Source organism: Xyrauchen texanus, chromosome 22 (genome assembly GCF_025860055.1).
Source record: "Xyrauchen texanus isolate HMW12.3.18 chromosome 22, RBS_HiC_50CHRs, whole genome shotgun sequence".
Classification (NCBI taxonomy): Eukaryota; Metazoa; Chordata; class Actinopteri; order Cypriniformes; family Catostomidae; genus Xyrauchen; species Xyrauchen texanus.
The window spans coordinates 6,006,508-6,023,943 of record NC_068297.1 but is presented as its reverse complement, the minus strand read 5'-3'; the positions used below and the strand labels follow the sequence as shown (position 1 = coordinate 6,023,943).

At 38.7% G+C, this 17,436-nt stretch overlaps 1 protein-coding gene across 2 annotated transcripts in view; it reads right to left on the bottom strand.

The window, feature by feature from the left end:
• Positions 1-242: 242 nt before the first annotated feature.
• Positions 243-17,436, bottom strand: part of kif26ba (kinesin family member 26Ba) — a 123,573-nt gene continuing 106,379 nt past the window's right edge. Inside the window, exons 8-15 of one of the 2 annotated variants that reach the window (XM_052154336.1) lie at positions 16,494-16,756; positions 15,462-15,645; positions 13,412-13,571; positions 11,438-11,609; positions 7,856-11,300; positions 4,102-4,304; positions 3,857-4,007; positions 243-2,708 (exon numbers count right to left, since the gene is read on the bottom strand). In XM_052154336.1, the coding sequence (XP_052010296.1) occupies positions 2,560-2,708; positions 3,857-4,007; positions 4,102-4,304; positions 7,856-11,300; positions 11,438-11,609; positions 13,412-13,571; positions 15,462-15,645; positions 16,494-16,756 (4,727 nt within the window). In that variant the 3' untranslated portion in view covers positions 243-2,559. The remainder of the gene's footprint in view (positions 2,709-3,856; positions 4,008-4,101; positions 4,305-7,855; positions 11,301-11,437; positions 11,610-13,411; positions 13,572-15,461; positions 15,646-16,493; positions 16,757-17,436) is intronic. The other variant, XM_052154337.1, reaches the window with a different exon arrangement.

The window sequence follows — 17,436 nt, the reverse complement described above, 5'->3', positions numbered from 1 at the left end:
GCGGTAGATGCATTTACAAAGAAATGCAGAAAAGTAAACTATATAAAGAACAAAAGTGTAATATACAAGTATATACCATATATATATATATATATATATATATATATATATATATATATATATATACCATATATATATATATATATATATATATATATATATATATATATATATATATATATATATATATATATATATATATATATATATATATATATATATATATATAGTATGAATTTGGCTACTGTACAATTTTAATGCATAGTGCTTTACAGGCTATTATGTGTAAATAAATTATAGAATATAAGCATCTGTCATACAGGCCTCCTGAGGTAAAAAATAAATAATACCCTTCATTCATTACAATTCCAAAAGGTCAGCGGGAATGTCACGGGGTCAAGGCAGACGAGGGGTGAAGCGGGAATGGAGAAGCGTATGAAGTCTTTAGTTTGTACCAGAAACAGGCTAGATATACTCATCTATAAACATTTAGAGCTGAAACTGTCTCAAGCACCATATACTGTATATATACTGTATAACAAATTTTTACCAAAGTGTTAGCACATTGACAGTGAGACCACATAGAGGGAAGGCCAATTACCAGACATATGCACCAATCTAATCTATACTGGAATGCAACATGACTTATTCGATTACAAGAACCTTGATTATTTCAAATATTGGAAATAAAACAGATTTTCTTCTGCCATCAATGCCCATTCAAGACATAATCATGTTTCCAATTTGGGCTACAGGGCTGTAAAAACCATTATTCAAAAAACAAAAACCATATCTATGGGGTATATACATATCCCTCCCACTTTCAGAAATTTGTACAACACTATTTGGGAGATAATCATTGTTTTCTAAGAGTTTTGTTTTGCTTGGCTGTAGGGCAAAGAAGATTATAGTACTCGAATGTGAAAAGTAACTTATACGGTGAAATGTGCAATTTCTGCGCAACTAGCATGCTCATTCTAGGAACTGAGAGCGCAAGTGGCAATCCCAACACAGTGACAATATGGAATAATTCAAACAAGATGGTGGAATCGTAAGATATCGTACAACTTGGCTTGTACTAAAATGTACAACTTTCATTTCTATAAAGACGACCCAATCAACCATTTTTAGCTAGCCTCTTAACGCTTTATTTAAAGAAAGGAAACGTCTGTTAACAAATTTGGTTACTAGTTCCAAATGGCTGATGTCGGTCAATAACCTGTGATACAATCCTTGAATCTCGTTACAAACCCCAATGTTTCTCTTTTTTCCATGTTACACATTTTCTTTCCCCTATTGAAATTATTGTTAGGTTTGGATAAGGGGTTAGACTTAATGGTGAGGTTAAGGTTTGAGATTGGGGTCAAATGTAGGAAAATCGTAATAACATAGTTCATTGGTTTGTTTATTTTTCTCTATGGAAGTAAAGTCCTATTGTTTTATACAAGCCTTGTATGATTTCTTAGGATTTTGCCATCTTGTACTATGGCAAAATACTATGGCTTGTCATAAAACCTTGTCAGGTTTATAATCCTACTTATGTCTGCCTTTCAGCAAATCAGTCAGGACTTCTAGGTGAACATCACATAATTAATATTCATGAACAAAAATCTCATGAATATTTTGGATTGGATTCCTTTACCCCTGGCTAGGAAGTTTTTCATTTGCAGAAAATCAATGCTTTAAAAATGCCCCAGAATTTGGCATGCAGTGAGAAGCTTCTGTTTCTATATCGGTATTAAGGGTCCTTGTTGGTCCTGCCAGACTGAGGATTCGTCTCGCCTCAACCGTGACACGTGGGGAGTGGCCCAGCCCGAGGCGTCACACTGCTGTAAAAGCTAACATACCCACAGGGGACCTGAACAATCAATAAGTCAATGTCAGAATCATTCTTTTTTTTTTACTGTGCTGGGCAGTTTCATATTTCATAGCATTTGAAACTCTATGTGGTCTCAATGTCTCCAAGAATACAAAAAATAATATAAAACACACATAACAGTTCATGTTGCATGTAACTAGTGTACACAAGGTATAACAATACAAATACAAGTTACAGAGACAGTGAATCAAAGAGTTTAAACACTTAGTTTAACAAGCAGTTTTCTTTTAATTTTTTCCTTTTTTTTGTTGTTTGTATGCATGTTTTTTTAAGCTAGCACCATCTGTACAAAAATATGGAAATTTATTTCCATAAATTTCCATATAGATATTGAAGTGTTCACAAGGCACTTATTGTCTTTTTGTTAAACAATGTTACTTTTTTCCAAATATGACAATGCTATTCTTTTATTCACAGCAAGTGGGCAAACCATTTTTGCAATCGATAAATCCAAAGTTTCAAAGTGCTCATTTTGATATCCTTTTTTTTCTTTTTGCCAACTCTCCATGTCCCCCACCCCAAAACCCACTTTAGAAAAATATTACGCCTTTTGTGTTTTCCCATTCATTTCAGCCATCATTGCAGCGATGACCTTTGTAACTTGCTCACAAACTCGCCCACGTACACTCAGTGAAGCCTTTTCAACTTCCCATTGTCCTTAATACTCCATGGTGAATCCTTTACCTTCGCCGACAGGTGATGTCAAAGCATGTGATCATCATTAAATGAGCTTTGCAGAAGTTGACTCGGTTCTCTAGTCGTTCCGTGACAAACTCAAGAGCTTCCAAGTACTCAAGAGAGTCTACTTCAAATGTCTGCTGAAGGTCAACTGCGAAAATAGAGGAAATGATTGTCTGATGGCTGACACAACTGTCATTAGTGTATAATAAACAGATGTTCAAAATGGAAAAACCCACCAAAGTCATTGTTTTTGTCTTCATAATGATGATGATTAACAAGACAGTCATTTTATTATATTCAAGAATGGAAAAAAGAATCTTCACTAAAATCTTCACACAAAAAAAAAAAAAAAAAAGTATGACAATTAATTCCCTTTTGTATCAACTAGATCTGGGAGATATAGCCAAAATATATATATATATATATCTCTTTTAATGAAATGATGGCTGGATGGATATTACTTGAGGTGTATATAACTTAAGTGTTTTGAATGAATTCATTAAAACCAACAGAAAAGATTCACAAAAACGAATTTAACATATTAAATGAACATATTTAATGAAGTTTAAATCAGAGACACTATTAAAATGTCAATCTTAATGCTCTCACTTGCAAGTCACATGACAAAGACTACATAATTAGTCTAATTAAACATTCTTTATGACATTTTGAAATAAAAAGAGCATTAAAATCAGTGTAATACTGATATGTTGCATTTTGTATTGCGACTATATGATATATCCAGCACTAGTATCAACACAGCAGCCATATCAACCTGTAGCTCAAGACCGATTGCCCGCTGAAGCTTAGCAGGGTTGAGCCTGGCCTGCACCTGGATGGGAGACCTCCTGGGGAAAACTCTGCTGGAAGAGGCATTAAGTGCTCCCCCTGCTTTCTGTGTGAGTCCTAATGCTCCAGTATAGTGACAGGAATTGACAGTGTACTGTACAAAGGCACTGTCCTCTGGATGAGATGTTAAACCGAGGTCCTGACTCTCTGTGGTATTTAAAAATCCTAGAGCAGATCTCGTAAAGAGTAGGTAACCCTGTTGTTGTCCTGGCTAAATTCCCCCGATCTCAATCATGGCCTCCTAATAATCCCCAGCCATTAATTGTCTCTATAACTCTACCCTCTCCTCACCACTAATAGCTGGTGTGCACTATGGCACACTGGTGGTGGTTGAGGAGAGTTCCCTGTTCACTGTGTAAAGTGCTTTGAGTGTAATGTCAGAAAAATGCTATATAAATGTAATGTTCATTCATTCATTCATCAACCCAAAGTGTTCAGCTCTTACTCATTCACTGGTCCATTTCTCTGGCTCCAGCATTAGATGTTGTTTGGTCTGCTCCAGCTCTTTTTTCAGCCAGTCATACTTGGCCCGCACCTCGGAGATCCTCTGTTGGCGATGCTCCAGGATCTTCAGTTTGGCACTAAAGTACACCACTTCCTGAGAGCCAAAGTTAAGTAAGCAAATCATACATCCACCTTATGCACAGTTAAGAGAAGTGCTCTAAAATCACATAGGTGCTCACTTTTCTTACCTTATTGCCCACTATCCGTCTTCTCTGGAGACGTTCAACATCATCAATCTCATAAACTTTGATCTCGAAGGGTTCGGTGATACCCCTTTGTGTAGGCCGTAGGGGGCCGTCCACCCAGCGTACTCCTGGACTGATGACAGGCTTTCTCACGGGAGAGGAGGTATCCAGGGTAAGATTAGGGATTAGTCGCCGCCTCTGGGTCCCTAGGGTCGCAATAAAATCAAGTGTGTATGATCAAAGAGAAGGTTTATTCTTATCTAGCCTATAATACATTATATGTATACAGTATATACAGTATAGATAGGTGAGGGACCAAAATATCAAGTTTGTTTTTTGAGTGATCAGATGCATTTTAAATAATTGCAAAAAGCTTCATAGGCCAAAAAAATTTACTTAATCACAAAAACCCAAATTTCACTGTTTTTTGGCCCTGGCACAAAATAACCAGCTAACATAATTTCACTAATCATATCAGCAGCACCTGGGAAAGTGTGAACGAGTACTTGTCAGGTGAAATCACTCTATCATTCTGATTGGATTATAAGAGCAGACTGATTGCTATAAAAGGAGGGAAGAAGTGCTTCCAATCATTGTGTTCTTTTTAGCAATGGTTACCTCTAAAAAAAGACATGCAGCCATCAACACTTTGTATCAAAATGGCCTCACGTGCAAGGAAATTGCTGCAAAGAATATTGCACCTGAAATAACCGTTTACTGGATCATTAAGAATTTCAAGGAGAGAGGTTCAGCTGCATTGAAGAAGGCTTCAGGACATCCCAGAATGTCCAGCAGGTGCCAGGACTGTCTCCTCCTGAGGAGTCAGCTATGGAATCGTGTCACCACCTGTGCAGAGCTTGCTCAATATTGACAGCAGGTTGGTGTGAGTACATCTGCACGCACAGTGAGGCAAAGATTTTGGACAATGGCCTGGTGTCAAGAAGGGCAGCAAAGAAGCCACTTCTCTCCAAGAAAAACATCAAGGACACACTGAAACTCTGCAGGAAGTACAAGTATTGGACAGCAGAATACTGGTGCAAAGATATTTTCTCTGATGAAGCCCCTTCTGACTGTTTGAGACATCTGGAAAATGGCTAGTCCGGAGAAGAAAAGGTGAACGCTGCCATGAGTCCTGTGCCATGCCAACAGTGAAGCATCCTGAGACCATCCATGTGTGGGGTTGCTTTTCATCCAAGGGAGTGGGCTCTCTCACAATTCTGCCCAAAATCACTGCCATGAATAAAGAATGGTATCAAAATGTCCTGCAAGAGCAACTTCTCCCAACGACACAGGAGCAATTTGGTGATGATCCGTGCATTTTCCAGCATGATGGAGCACCATGTCACAAGGCAAGAGTGATAATGAAGTGGCTCGGCGATCTTACATTGAAATTTTGGATCTGTGGCCATGCAACTCCCCGAATCTTAATCCCATAGAGAACCTGTGGTCAATCCTCAAAAGGCGAGTGGACAAGCAGAAGCCCACAAATTGTGATCAACTCCGAGCACTTATAAGGCAAGAATGGATCGCCATCAGTCAGGATTTTGCCCAGAAACTGATATTCAGTATGGCAGAGTGAATTGCAGATGTTATAAAGAACAAGGGCCAACACTATAAATATTGACTCTTTGCATATATTGAGTGTTTTTGCCAATAAAAGCCTTTAAAACTTATGAAATGCTTATCATTTTTTCCAGTATACCATAGAAACATGTGAAAAAACTCATAAAATCATAAAATACTGAAGCAGCAAACTTTGCAAAACACAAAATTTATGTCACTGCCAATACTTTTGGCCACGGCTGTACTTACAGGGAACGCCTCCCTGAAGCAAACTATTTTTAAGAACACAATGGATATAGCTTAAGGATCAACCCCTTGTGGAATTCGAACCTCCAACTTTTTAGTTACCAGCTGCAAACATCAAATAAGATTTATTAGAAAGGAGGCTTGGTGAGTAGCATAAAAAGTGACCAAGGGTAAAGTATATCACAGTGCCAAGCCTGAGTTTGCCCTACACTGGGCTACACTGCTGCCAGTTTAGTGTTGGATTATAGTCAGCCTGTAACAACACAGACGACTGAGATAACCGCAGCAGGCTGCATCTTATCTGACCAGTCTGCAGGAATGAGGTCTACACCACAGAATTTGCCAGAAGTGGCTCCCCTATTTGCATAGAAATTGACCGTTCCAGGCCCTCTGATATGTTATCTGATTTGGCACCAAAGAACAAGGTAATATTAATGTGTTTCAGCATGTCACTTGGTCTGAAACGGCACAGGAAAAGGTAAAACTTTCAGTTGTCTCTCATTCTTTACTTGGTCGATAATTTATGCAATAGACAGAGTCATCCAAGTCTGAGAGTACGTTAAGAATGGCAGTTGATGTAAATTTTGTTTGTAATCTGTGGTTGTGTATTTATACCCTACTCTCTTTGTAAAGCCCTTTTCAAATTCATTAGAATACTGCTTTTCATTGTGGTTCAACATGTACTGGTCTGGATTTTGTCTCTGTTGTTCCAGGTGTAGGATTTACATTTTCGATGTTAAAGCAGAATTCCCCTCATGCAAAGGTTAGTAGTGCTGAAAAATACGGTGTAAAATTCTTTGCCTGAGGAAACGGGAGAGAATGATTGTATTCAGGAATTTAGGCAGCACTAAATATTCAAAGACCACACACAGCTAAGTTTGGCAACTGCTATCAGCCTAATACCAGTATCATAATAAATCATCCAAGTATGTTTGAGGGAGTAAAGCTGTATAAAATGTTTTGCTTTTTCTAAAATTAGTCTGGAATGAGCCTTAAAGCTTTGTAGTAAAATAAATAATGTGGAGCATAGTCCATTAGGGATTACATTAATTGTGCTGTTAAGAGGGTTCTTTTATTGTTGTAAAGAACAAAGTTGGATGCCATGGTAAGCAATAAAAAAACACTTGCGAGTGTTAAGAAACCATACCAATAGGAGGACACGGTTTTTGAAGTGTAAATGTCAAACTTAGATGGAAAAAGAAGAGCCTGGTTGGAGTTTTATATTTTGCCACATTTTGTCATATAACAAAAACATAAAAAGTCCTGAAAAAAGTATCTTTAAAAAAATGATCTATGAGAGTATGTTTCAGAAATCAATTGGTTAAAAATGTAATTTTGTATAGTTCTAGGACCAATCATTTAGTACGAAAATGCATTATTTTGAATATGAACTTTTTTTTTTTTTGGCAGTAAAACAACATGAAATCTATGTAAAGGTTGTGCCAGGATTTTGGTGTGCCCATTAACCAAGTTCATAGAGAGGTTAAAGTTGCATCTTATTACACCTAAACATAACATTTTAAAATATAAAATAGTAAAATAAAGGAACAGATTTTTTTTATGTATTTCATAACAGTCATATTTTGCAATGCAAAGTGAATGGTGACAGGCTGTAAGTCCCTAACCTTCTGCCTAACATTTCCACAGAAGATGTGCAATTGAGGTTTGTAATGGCATGAGGGTGAGTAAATGATTCATTTTTGGGTGAACTACAAGGGACCCCTCAGTCTAGGTAATGTCTTGTGAGAATCGCATGTGACTTCTGTACATTGGGTTTATATAGAGTCCCACAGAAACCCCACATCTACCCCTAGCCTGAAACGTAACTATAACGCTATCCCTAATCCTTACCCAAACCCTAAATTTAGTAACAGCCAATGACACACTCGCAAGACCAACCAAGGGTTCGCGTCTAGATATGACCCACAAAGACGTGATATTAGCTTACCAGTATTGCTTCTTTTCTTTGAATTCTTTAAGCTCCTGCGACAACTCATGGAACTGCTGTTCTCACTCATCGAGTCCTGAGCTGAGGATGTACTTCCTGTGGCCTCACTGTCACGTATCATACTCTCATACCCACTACTGCCACCACTGTGATAGAATAAGGCAGTCTTTCCCATGGCTGGAGGAAGATCTCCACTTAGCACGCTGCTGTTGTCACTAGCATGCCCGCTACTGCAGCGGTGAGGCCTTCTTGGGGCGGTGATCTTACTATAAGGTGAAGGCAAAGTATGGACCACAGGTCTTTCCTCTCCCTGGACTGATGCTCCTCTCTCTTCAGTTTCAGAAGTCACTCGTTCTTGTGTAGCACATGAGCTGGAACTACCCTGTAGAAGCTCAGAGATTCTTCCATTCACTGCCCTTAAAGGCAGCTTAGAAACTAGTCCTGTCCCCCTACTGCGACTGAGGGACTGGGTTGACCAAGAGTTCTGGTTCTGGTTCTTTCCGTTGGGTGGTAAACTAGAGCTTCTATTTACTGATTGTGGAAGGGACTTTGTGGAGAAACTTAGGGTCTTAGTAGACGTTGATAAGCTTCGAGCTTTGGGACTGGCCATAAGGAGTTTGCTAACAGCAGAGATTTTGGATTGACTTGCTTTGGGTGACTGTGGTACATTGTTGTTGCCATTTGGTCCGTTCGTGGGTGATGAGAGTAAGCCACGGTTAAGGTTTCTACCTATCCTTGGCATTGTGCTGTCTTTTGTGATGCCTCCTTTAGAACCCAGAGAGGTCAAACTCTCAGCCCTTTCCAGGGACTGACAGTCATAACGTGCCCCCTGGGACCTACCTAAGGAATTGGTTCTGTTTGCTAACTGCTCAAGTTTGGCACTAAAGAGTCTGCTGCTTTCAACATTTGGAACTCTATGTTTGCCATTTCCACCCAAATCATCGGGTGTGCTGCCAAGGAAAGACAGATGCAGGTTTGGTGTCTGAGCATTTCTGGGATTATGTTGGGGACTTGCTCTGTTCCTTTGTTCAAGGCTAGACTTTCTTACAGGTGGTAAAGGTGGGATTCCTTTCTGACGGGCAAAGATACCCTGCCTCACAGCAGAACTTTTTCTTTCAAGCGTGGCTCTAGGACTGCAGGGAGTAGAGGTGGTAACCCCAAGACATTTATATTCTCCACTCGTATAGCGGTATGCAGGATCTTCCAGATCATCCTGCTTGTTCAACCGATGCCATGCTCGAGGTAAACTCCCTGTTCTGAGGATGTCTGCAGAGTACACTTCAGTTATGCTTTCGGATGCATTGAAGACCATCTCACATCCATCCACCACACGATTTATGGACTCAGGGGAAAATGCTGCTTCAGTGCTTGAGCTGTGCTTGTCGGCAAAGCATTTTTTCTTTACAGACTCAGATGTTCTCTTCTCTGATTTTATCTCACTGACCACCTCCTTTAGCTTGGTCTCTTCAGCACCCTCCCTTTTCATCCAAGGGTCATCAAAATTTATCTCACTTAATATAGGAGCAGGTGGAGATTTGGGATCATTTACAGAAGGGGTTTTGGTTTGTAAGTCCTGTACAACCATTGGCTTAATAGCAGCACAAGGGTGAGCTGTTGAAATGTTGGTCTTAAAAGGAACATATCCGCCTGATGTTGTGGCTGACAACATCTTGTCCCATTTATGTTTAGTAGGGCTGTTTTTATCATTAATTTTGTTAGTTTTATTGAGATTACTTTCAGTTTCTGAGTTCTTTTGCATATTTGACTCAGAGAGACCTTCAATGTCAACTTCCTCTTGAATTTCCACAAGTCTGTATTCAGCTAGGGCCTCACCCTGTCCAAAGCACTGCTGGGCAACAAAGCTATGACATGACTGGTCACCATCACTGCCAGCACTCATTTCACTCAGCCATGAGCTTATTGAGGAACGACAACTTGCCTGCACTTCCCCCTCAATCCTGCTGAGGGGGAGGAATTTTGCAATGTTAACTTCTGAGATGGTGGCTTTGGCTGTGCAGGGGACAGTGCTGTAATGTTCAAGGTCTTCACTCATGCTGCTAATGATACTAACAGGTCTTGAACCTGATGCAAGGGCCTGCACTGAACAGTCACTGTTAAAGCTAATAATACTGGTTTGTCTTCCATTCGCCAGTACCCCACTAATTGTCAGCTTTTCCAATAAGGTGAACACCAACTCATCACCTCCATTTGGCTCTAATGGCTGTTGTAGTGTAACTGTGGCTGTGGTATCCTTCACATCTTTCTTATTGTCCAAAGGCAACTGGGGAACATCATCACACAGCGTCTCAGATGATCCAAGGCTGTTGGAGCATGAAGATCTTCTTAGGACCTGTGGGCTCATGCCCACCGGAGAGGTTCTAGACTCAGGATTGAGCAAAGACTCTGTGGATGATTTTCTAGAATCTATGTAAAGATTCTGCGAAGTGTGAGGGGGTGTGCCAGGCACTACTCCCTTCTGGGTGTACACTTTGCAACGTTGAGAAGGGGAGGATGGTGGTTTGTATTCTGATGTTTTAGTAAGACTGGCAATGCCTAAACGTGGGGAGCCCATAGGACGAGATTTTCCCTCACTGCTACTCCCACCACTGATGGATTCTCTGCTGTCATTTAAACTGGAGCTTTTGGTCTTCTGAAGAGGAGTGAGTTGCCCAACACCACTGTTACCCGTCATACTTCTGCTTGTGGAAAGTCCACAACTGCCTGTTGAACATTGTGCCAAGCTTTCAATAATTGATTGAGCAATTTCTGCTTCCTCAACCACCTCACGGATCTCCTCCAGTTGCTGGTCATTGGAGATCCTCTTCGGAGAACTTGATTGCAGGCTCTCTTTAACAACTGGACAATGGTTAGGTAGAGGCTCAATTTTGGTAACTCTATTGGCAGGGACTTCTTCAAAGGGAAATTTTGTCACCTCTTCTCTTCCATCAATACATTCTAGCCTCTCTTGAAGCTCAGCAAAAGTGTTGCATTTGAGACAGTCTTTCTCCTTTTTGCCTGACTCAGCACCCTCTTCCGGCACAGGTGGAAGTGGCTGAGGATGGTTGATCTGCAAGGGCTGGACAGACTGTGAGGCTTGAGCTATCAGGGATGCAGCTTCTTGTTGAGATGGTTGTGATATCAAAGGAGCCTTGTTGTGATCTTCTTTATTTTTATGCAGGGATGGAATGATAGGCACAAACTCAGGAGGGCCTTCGTTGTCTGTAAGCTCTTTGTCTGAGAGGGCTGAGCCATTTGGACCCACATAGATAACAGTGTCACATGACTGCTCGCTGCTGGAGTAGTCTTCAGGGTCACTGGAAAGGTGTAACAAGGGCATCTCTGAATCAACTACATTTCTTGAATGGATGGTTCTTAACTGTGTTGGGCGACGCATTCTTCCTTCCTCGCATGAGCTCTCACCACCAGAGGAGCTGGAAGTGTATTGCTGTAAAAAATACCATATTGTATTTTACATGAACAGACTTAAAACATGACTGTGGTTTTATTCAGTGAATACTTTATATTGTTTAGTCCAACATCATTTCTTAAGAAAGCATAACAAAATGAACTACATGGTCATACCACGCTTACTTTAGTCTTCTTCTTCTTCAGCCTAAGAACACGAGAGGCTATTTGAAGTGTTGACAGAGTCTCTGAGAAGTTGTTGGGTGACGAGGAGATATGGGCAATCATTGTGGTACGGCAATTCATATTGCCCAGGGACTCTCGTAAAAGCATGGTTAGCTTACTATCTCTGTAAACCAAAATTGACTAGTATTAGTTTGACTAGTATGTTTTATAAAACAATAATTGTGTAACCAAAACACTAAAGGGCTTGTTAACACAAAACGGAAAATTCTGTCTTCATTTACTCATCCACAATTCACTTTCATTGCAACTTTCTCCTAACATCTCCTTTTGTGTTTTACAGTAAAAAATGTATTAATGTGGGTTCAAAACATAATGAGGGTGAATAAATGGTGTTAGAATATTCATTTTAGCTTAAACATCCCATGAATTGTAGACCCAATTACACCTTTGAAAACCCCTTTGAAAAATGTATATTTCCAAAATGTTATAATTGTGTCAGGGATGAGTCTGCTAACAAAATTATGTCATGGAGGCCCAGTTTTAAAAAATAAATAAGTGATCTGTACAATCACCAGAATCAAAAACAGTGTCATAGTATATAAAAGCATGGTGTGCAGTATTAATCACAGACATATACTATGCCTATTTGTTTAAAGAATGTGCTTTTTGGTTGATGCGCTTAAATAAGGTAAGTCGAGTGTGCAATCAAATTCGAGTGGTCATTAACACAGTCATCACATGGCTAGCTAAGCAATAATTACCCCAAAACATTGTAATATAATTTTGGCTAGATTTATTGGTGAGGCTTTAAGCTAATAAATTCACCCCGTGAAAAAAAATGTAAACACTGATTACGTAAAACATGTGAATATGTTATGGCTTCTGATTATTGTTTTTAATATCATGCCCTAGATTGATGATTGCATTCTAGTGTACGATTAATAATAAACTCAATCCAATATTCTGGATTTAACATTAAATCAGAGAGGTTAAATCACCCAATTAGAGAGATAAAAGCACCTAAAATATTGTTTAGCTCTAATTAAACCACTATCTAAAATTAGTGACTTTTATATTAATTTATGACACATGCATACTAATTCAAGTTATCTTGTGCAAATGTTGCATTACTCTAAAAGGCCTCAAACCCTAATTATATCTCCGCTCTCCAGAGCAGTTGCGATTCCAGGCATAAACCCCATTATGCTTTGCAATGTAAATTTTAGATGATTAAATTAGGGAGCCATGGCATAAAAATGCATATGTGCCTTTGGGAGATAAATGGAAACGCAGCATATTTATAGAAGAAGAAAAAAAAAGCTGCTGAAACATGCACGACTGATTCAAAGTTGTCTGTAACCCAAATTAACATGCTGTTGAAAGAAAACAATGAAGCAGTCGCAGTTAAATGGAATGTTAAGGACATTAGATGAATCCCAGTGAATGTGAATTGGCATCTGTCCCTATGGCTGCTTGAAACAGGCTAATTTGCTTAACTATAACCCCTGAGAAGTGATAAAGGTTAGCTTCTCTCTACAGACTTAATGTAGCATTAGAGAATCCACTAATAACTGCTCAAATCAAAGGCTGGAAAATGTCAGTTTGTATGTATTATTCATATGAGGTGTGTTCATGAAGAATTAACACCATACATCAATATGCAGGCTAAACATGTTGCATCTTTAATGAGTCTAGCTACTGGTAAATGGCATCGCCATTATATCACAGAAATGTCATAGGTAAGATTGGAACTTATAGGTCTGTGATCTGAGACTAAAAACTGTAACACAATGTGTCTTGGATATATATATGGATATATATATGGATATATATATATATATATATATATATATATATATATATATATATATATATATATATATATATATATAAATGAGCAAAGATACAATTTTCTCAACAACACATACAGTATACTATATTAGTAAGATGTATATAAATGCTTACTTGTAAGGAATATGCTTGCTGCCATTGACTAATGCCAGAATTACATTTCCCAGGGCAGATAGTGAGAGACACAGTCCTGTAGTGCTGTCACGGATCTTGCTCAGCACCTTCACACAGCTGCCCAGATCAATGAGATGCAACCTGCTCCTGCCTCCCGACACTAAACCAAAGCGGTATATAGTCAGATTCCTTTTTGAGTTTGCTAATTATAACAAATAAACTTTGGTGGCTGGTAATACAGTGGTTAACATATTTACACATATTTACTGTATATACTGTATACAGTACTGTGCAAAATTCTTTGGAACATTATATTTTTCACAAAAACATTTGTCTTAAAATGGTTATTTTATATATTCTGCATTTAGGGTATCAGTAGGAAATATACATTTTAGATTTCAAGATTCGAATACAAATAAATTGAAGAAGAACAAGGAGCCCTACAACAGATGGTGTGGCCCCCACACAGAGGCCGGACCTCAACATCATTGACTCTTTCTGGGATTACAAGAAGAGACAGAAGCAGCTGAGGCAGACTTAATAGATAGAAGAACTGTGGCATGTTCTCCAAGAAGCTTGGAACATCCAATCTGTCAACAACCAAGAAAAACGGTGTCCAGGTGTACCTAGAAGAATTGGTGCTGTTTTGAAAGCTAAGGTTGTCAAGCCATATATTGATTTAGCCTTTTTTATGTTTACTGGACTTTGAATGTCGTTAATTGGTCAATTAAAACTTTTTATGGCATTAATTTTGAATAAATCCAGCAACATTTTTCACAAATGCCTAAAACTTATGCACAGTAATATATATATATATATATATATATATATATATATATATATATATATATATATATATATATATATACAGAGTATACTGTATATACTTAAAGGACCATGGTATTTACATGGATATGTAAAACAAGGAACTTCAAAAAATATGGTAACATGTCCAAAACACGGAAACAACAAGACACTTTTTGGTACTTTTTTCTAACATCTAAAGCCAGACAAGTAGTACACTAATAAAGATAAGTCGACATTTTACATGGTAACAGTATTTTCTATGTGATATTATAATGTAAGCTAATTCAAATCTAGAGTGTATTTCATGGCTATGCTTATATTAGCTTTGTTTTTGAGTTTGTGTGTGATTCAAGTTACCCAAATACCCCAAAATCCCAGGTTAACACATCTGGTTTTACTTTCTGTTCTCAGTACAGTCTCTTTTATAATGAAGCAGCATTCACTCGTGCCAGACACCAATTTCTTTCCTTTTTTTTTTGGTGAAGAGAAATTAGCAATGTTCTCCTGAAATAGTGAATTAGCATGACAGCTTTTAAGATCAGATCGCAGTTCTTATATTTAGCAATTTCCCCTTTTTTGTCTGTTATCACACTCCGTCTAAGATTATCAAGGACAGACTATTTATAAATCAGAATGGCAAAATTTGGAAGTATAATGAGAGCGGAAAATAGACTTTGTGAGCAGTGAAAAAGTAGAGCTAGAGTTTGATGGACATCCTTAATGAGGATGGCAATAATTAAATAATTAAAATGGAACATTAATGAGGATAATGAGACCTAAGAGCGTAAAAGTACATTTAAAGGTAAGAACAATTTACAGATAAATACGCTAACTTTTTTCCTTCAAAATTGCATGACTTTATATCCTTAATTCTGGCAAAAGGTAGACATAATTTTTATTTTTTTTTATTAGTCAAAGGAGGTTTGCTGATCTTAGCTGGTTAAAGCTAGTTTAGCTAGTTTCCCAACTTAGCCAAACTGGTGTTAAGATGGTCTTGTTTATCTCCCAGCCTGGCCCAGCTGGTTATTAGCTGGTTTAGCTGGTCTGCCAGCTCGTCTCCCATCCAGACCATCTTAACACCAGCTATGCCAGGCTGGGAGAACTATTAGACTGCCTAAGACCAGCAAAGATGGTTTAAGAATTTTTTTTTTCAGCATGAATTGAATTGCAGGAAGTTATACTTCATTCCATCTAGATTATCTAGAGTTTATACTAAGACTAATAGACTAAAGTCTATACTCACTGCCTCCCTTTCCGGTCTTTTCCATGCGATACTGGTAGATGTGTAGGGTGAAGAGCATGTGAGAGTTACGGTGCTCCTCTTCATCGCAGTCTGGCTTACTGCTGTAACGTGAAGCAATTGCAGCATCCAGGAAGAAAGCGGCCTTCTCAGCCGTAGGAGCACGCAATTCACTCTGATTCTGCAACTATTTAAAAACAGAAAAGGATGCAAATGTCAAGTGTTTCACAGTTTTGACTGAAAGGAAATTTGGTTTAAAAAAATGACTTTTTACTCCCAACAGGCAACAACTGCGATGCCTTTTATAAACAATACTGTAGATAATAAAGGAAAGCATCAAAGCACTGCCGGCTCAGTTACAGTATGTCTTAATGTCTAAAAAGAATATTTGTAATTCGTCAAAAAAGATATATATATATATATATATATTTTTTTTTTCATTTCAGCACTCTGAGAAAAGCCTTGAGTATGCCTTCTGAAGCCTGTGCTTTTCGATAAGGCTGGTTGTCGTTGGAACAGGAGAAGCGGGTCTCTATTGCTGTGAGGTACCAATCCAAAATGAGATTAGTGCAGATGTCTAAGGGATTACAGAAGCAGGGGTTGTCTCTGCTCAACTAATCCTTTCATCATGTATTAGTATTTTATCCAACAATGGAATCTTTATTGGGAGTTGATTGTCATACTTTGTTTTTTGTGATAATCCCTTAATAAGGACATTTCCTTATTAACAAACAGTCTGGCAACTATGTTAAACTTTGTTTCTTAATTATCTGTGACCATCTTAGAGTACATTTAATCAGCAATGCATAGAAAAGAATGAACCTGTAATCTTCATAAATTAATGTATTAATTATCATAGTGAACAATTCATTCGATCTTTGGTAATTACATAAGACATATGACACAAGTAAGGATAATGTACAGTAAGCAGGCTAATTTGGCTACATAAACCCTGATGGGGTAATCTGGACCTTGTATCCTTGTATTTATCATACATTTTACAGCAAAACTGATGTACTGATGTACAGAACTGACCTGCATTCCGCAGATGGGGTCCTCGCAGAGGTAAACGCCTGGAGACTGGCCGTCCTGCAGACTGCCTGTCGCCACCTCAGACAGCAGATCTTTCAGGTTCTCGTCTTTTCCCCACACCTCCACCGCAGACACTCGCACGGAAAACCGTGCACCTGTCTTGTCTTTGCACTCATTGATCAGTTTGAAGAGCCAGGAGATAGCACAAGGTATGATCCCCAAACTCTGCATAGAGTCGTCTTTACCAATCATTGTGTAGGATTTCCCTGTAATAAGACCAAGGGTCAAATTCACAGTGTCGACAATGGACTGCTGATACATTGTACTCTAGTGGTGCAATGCTTGAAGATTGACGGCTATTCCCATGACTAACAGCCATAATTAACCCGTAGCTAGAAACCTTTATTTTGGTCACACATTATACATACATTTTTGCATATATACAGTGAAATGTATTTGTTTTCACATATCCCATATCCCAGCAAAGCTGGGGTCAGAGTGCAGGGTCAGTCATGATACAGCACCCCTGGAGCAGGGCCAGGTCAAGGGCCCAACAGTGGCATCTTGGCAGTGCTGGGGCTTGAACCCCCGACCTTCTGATCAGTAACCCAGAGCCTCGACCCGTAATAGCCAAAGCCTTCCACATCAGCGTATAGACACTTAGTTTCATAAAGAGTGTCCGCTATTTATTCTTTAATGTTGGATAATAATTAAAAATGAAACATTATTTTGCGTTCTAAATGACTGGTGGGTGTTTCAAAAAGTGGAACAGTTGAGTAGAAATAGGTCAAATGCTAAAAGCCAAGGTCTCAGCTTGGCCTCAGAGTGTTATACCAATATGTCTGGTCTATTTCACACTTTCTAATGTAATAGTTTGCTTCCAGACTACCACTCTGGCATAAACCACAGTGACAGATGTCATACACATGCCAGACAAAAACACACT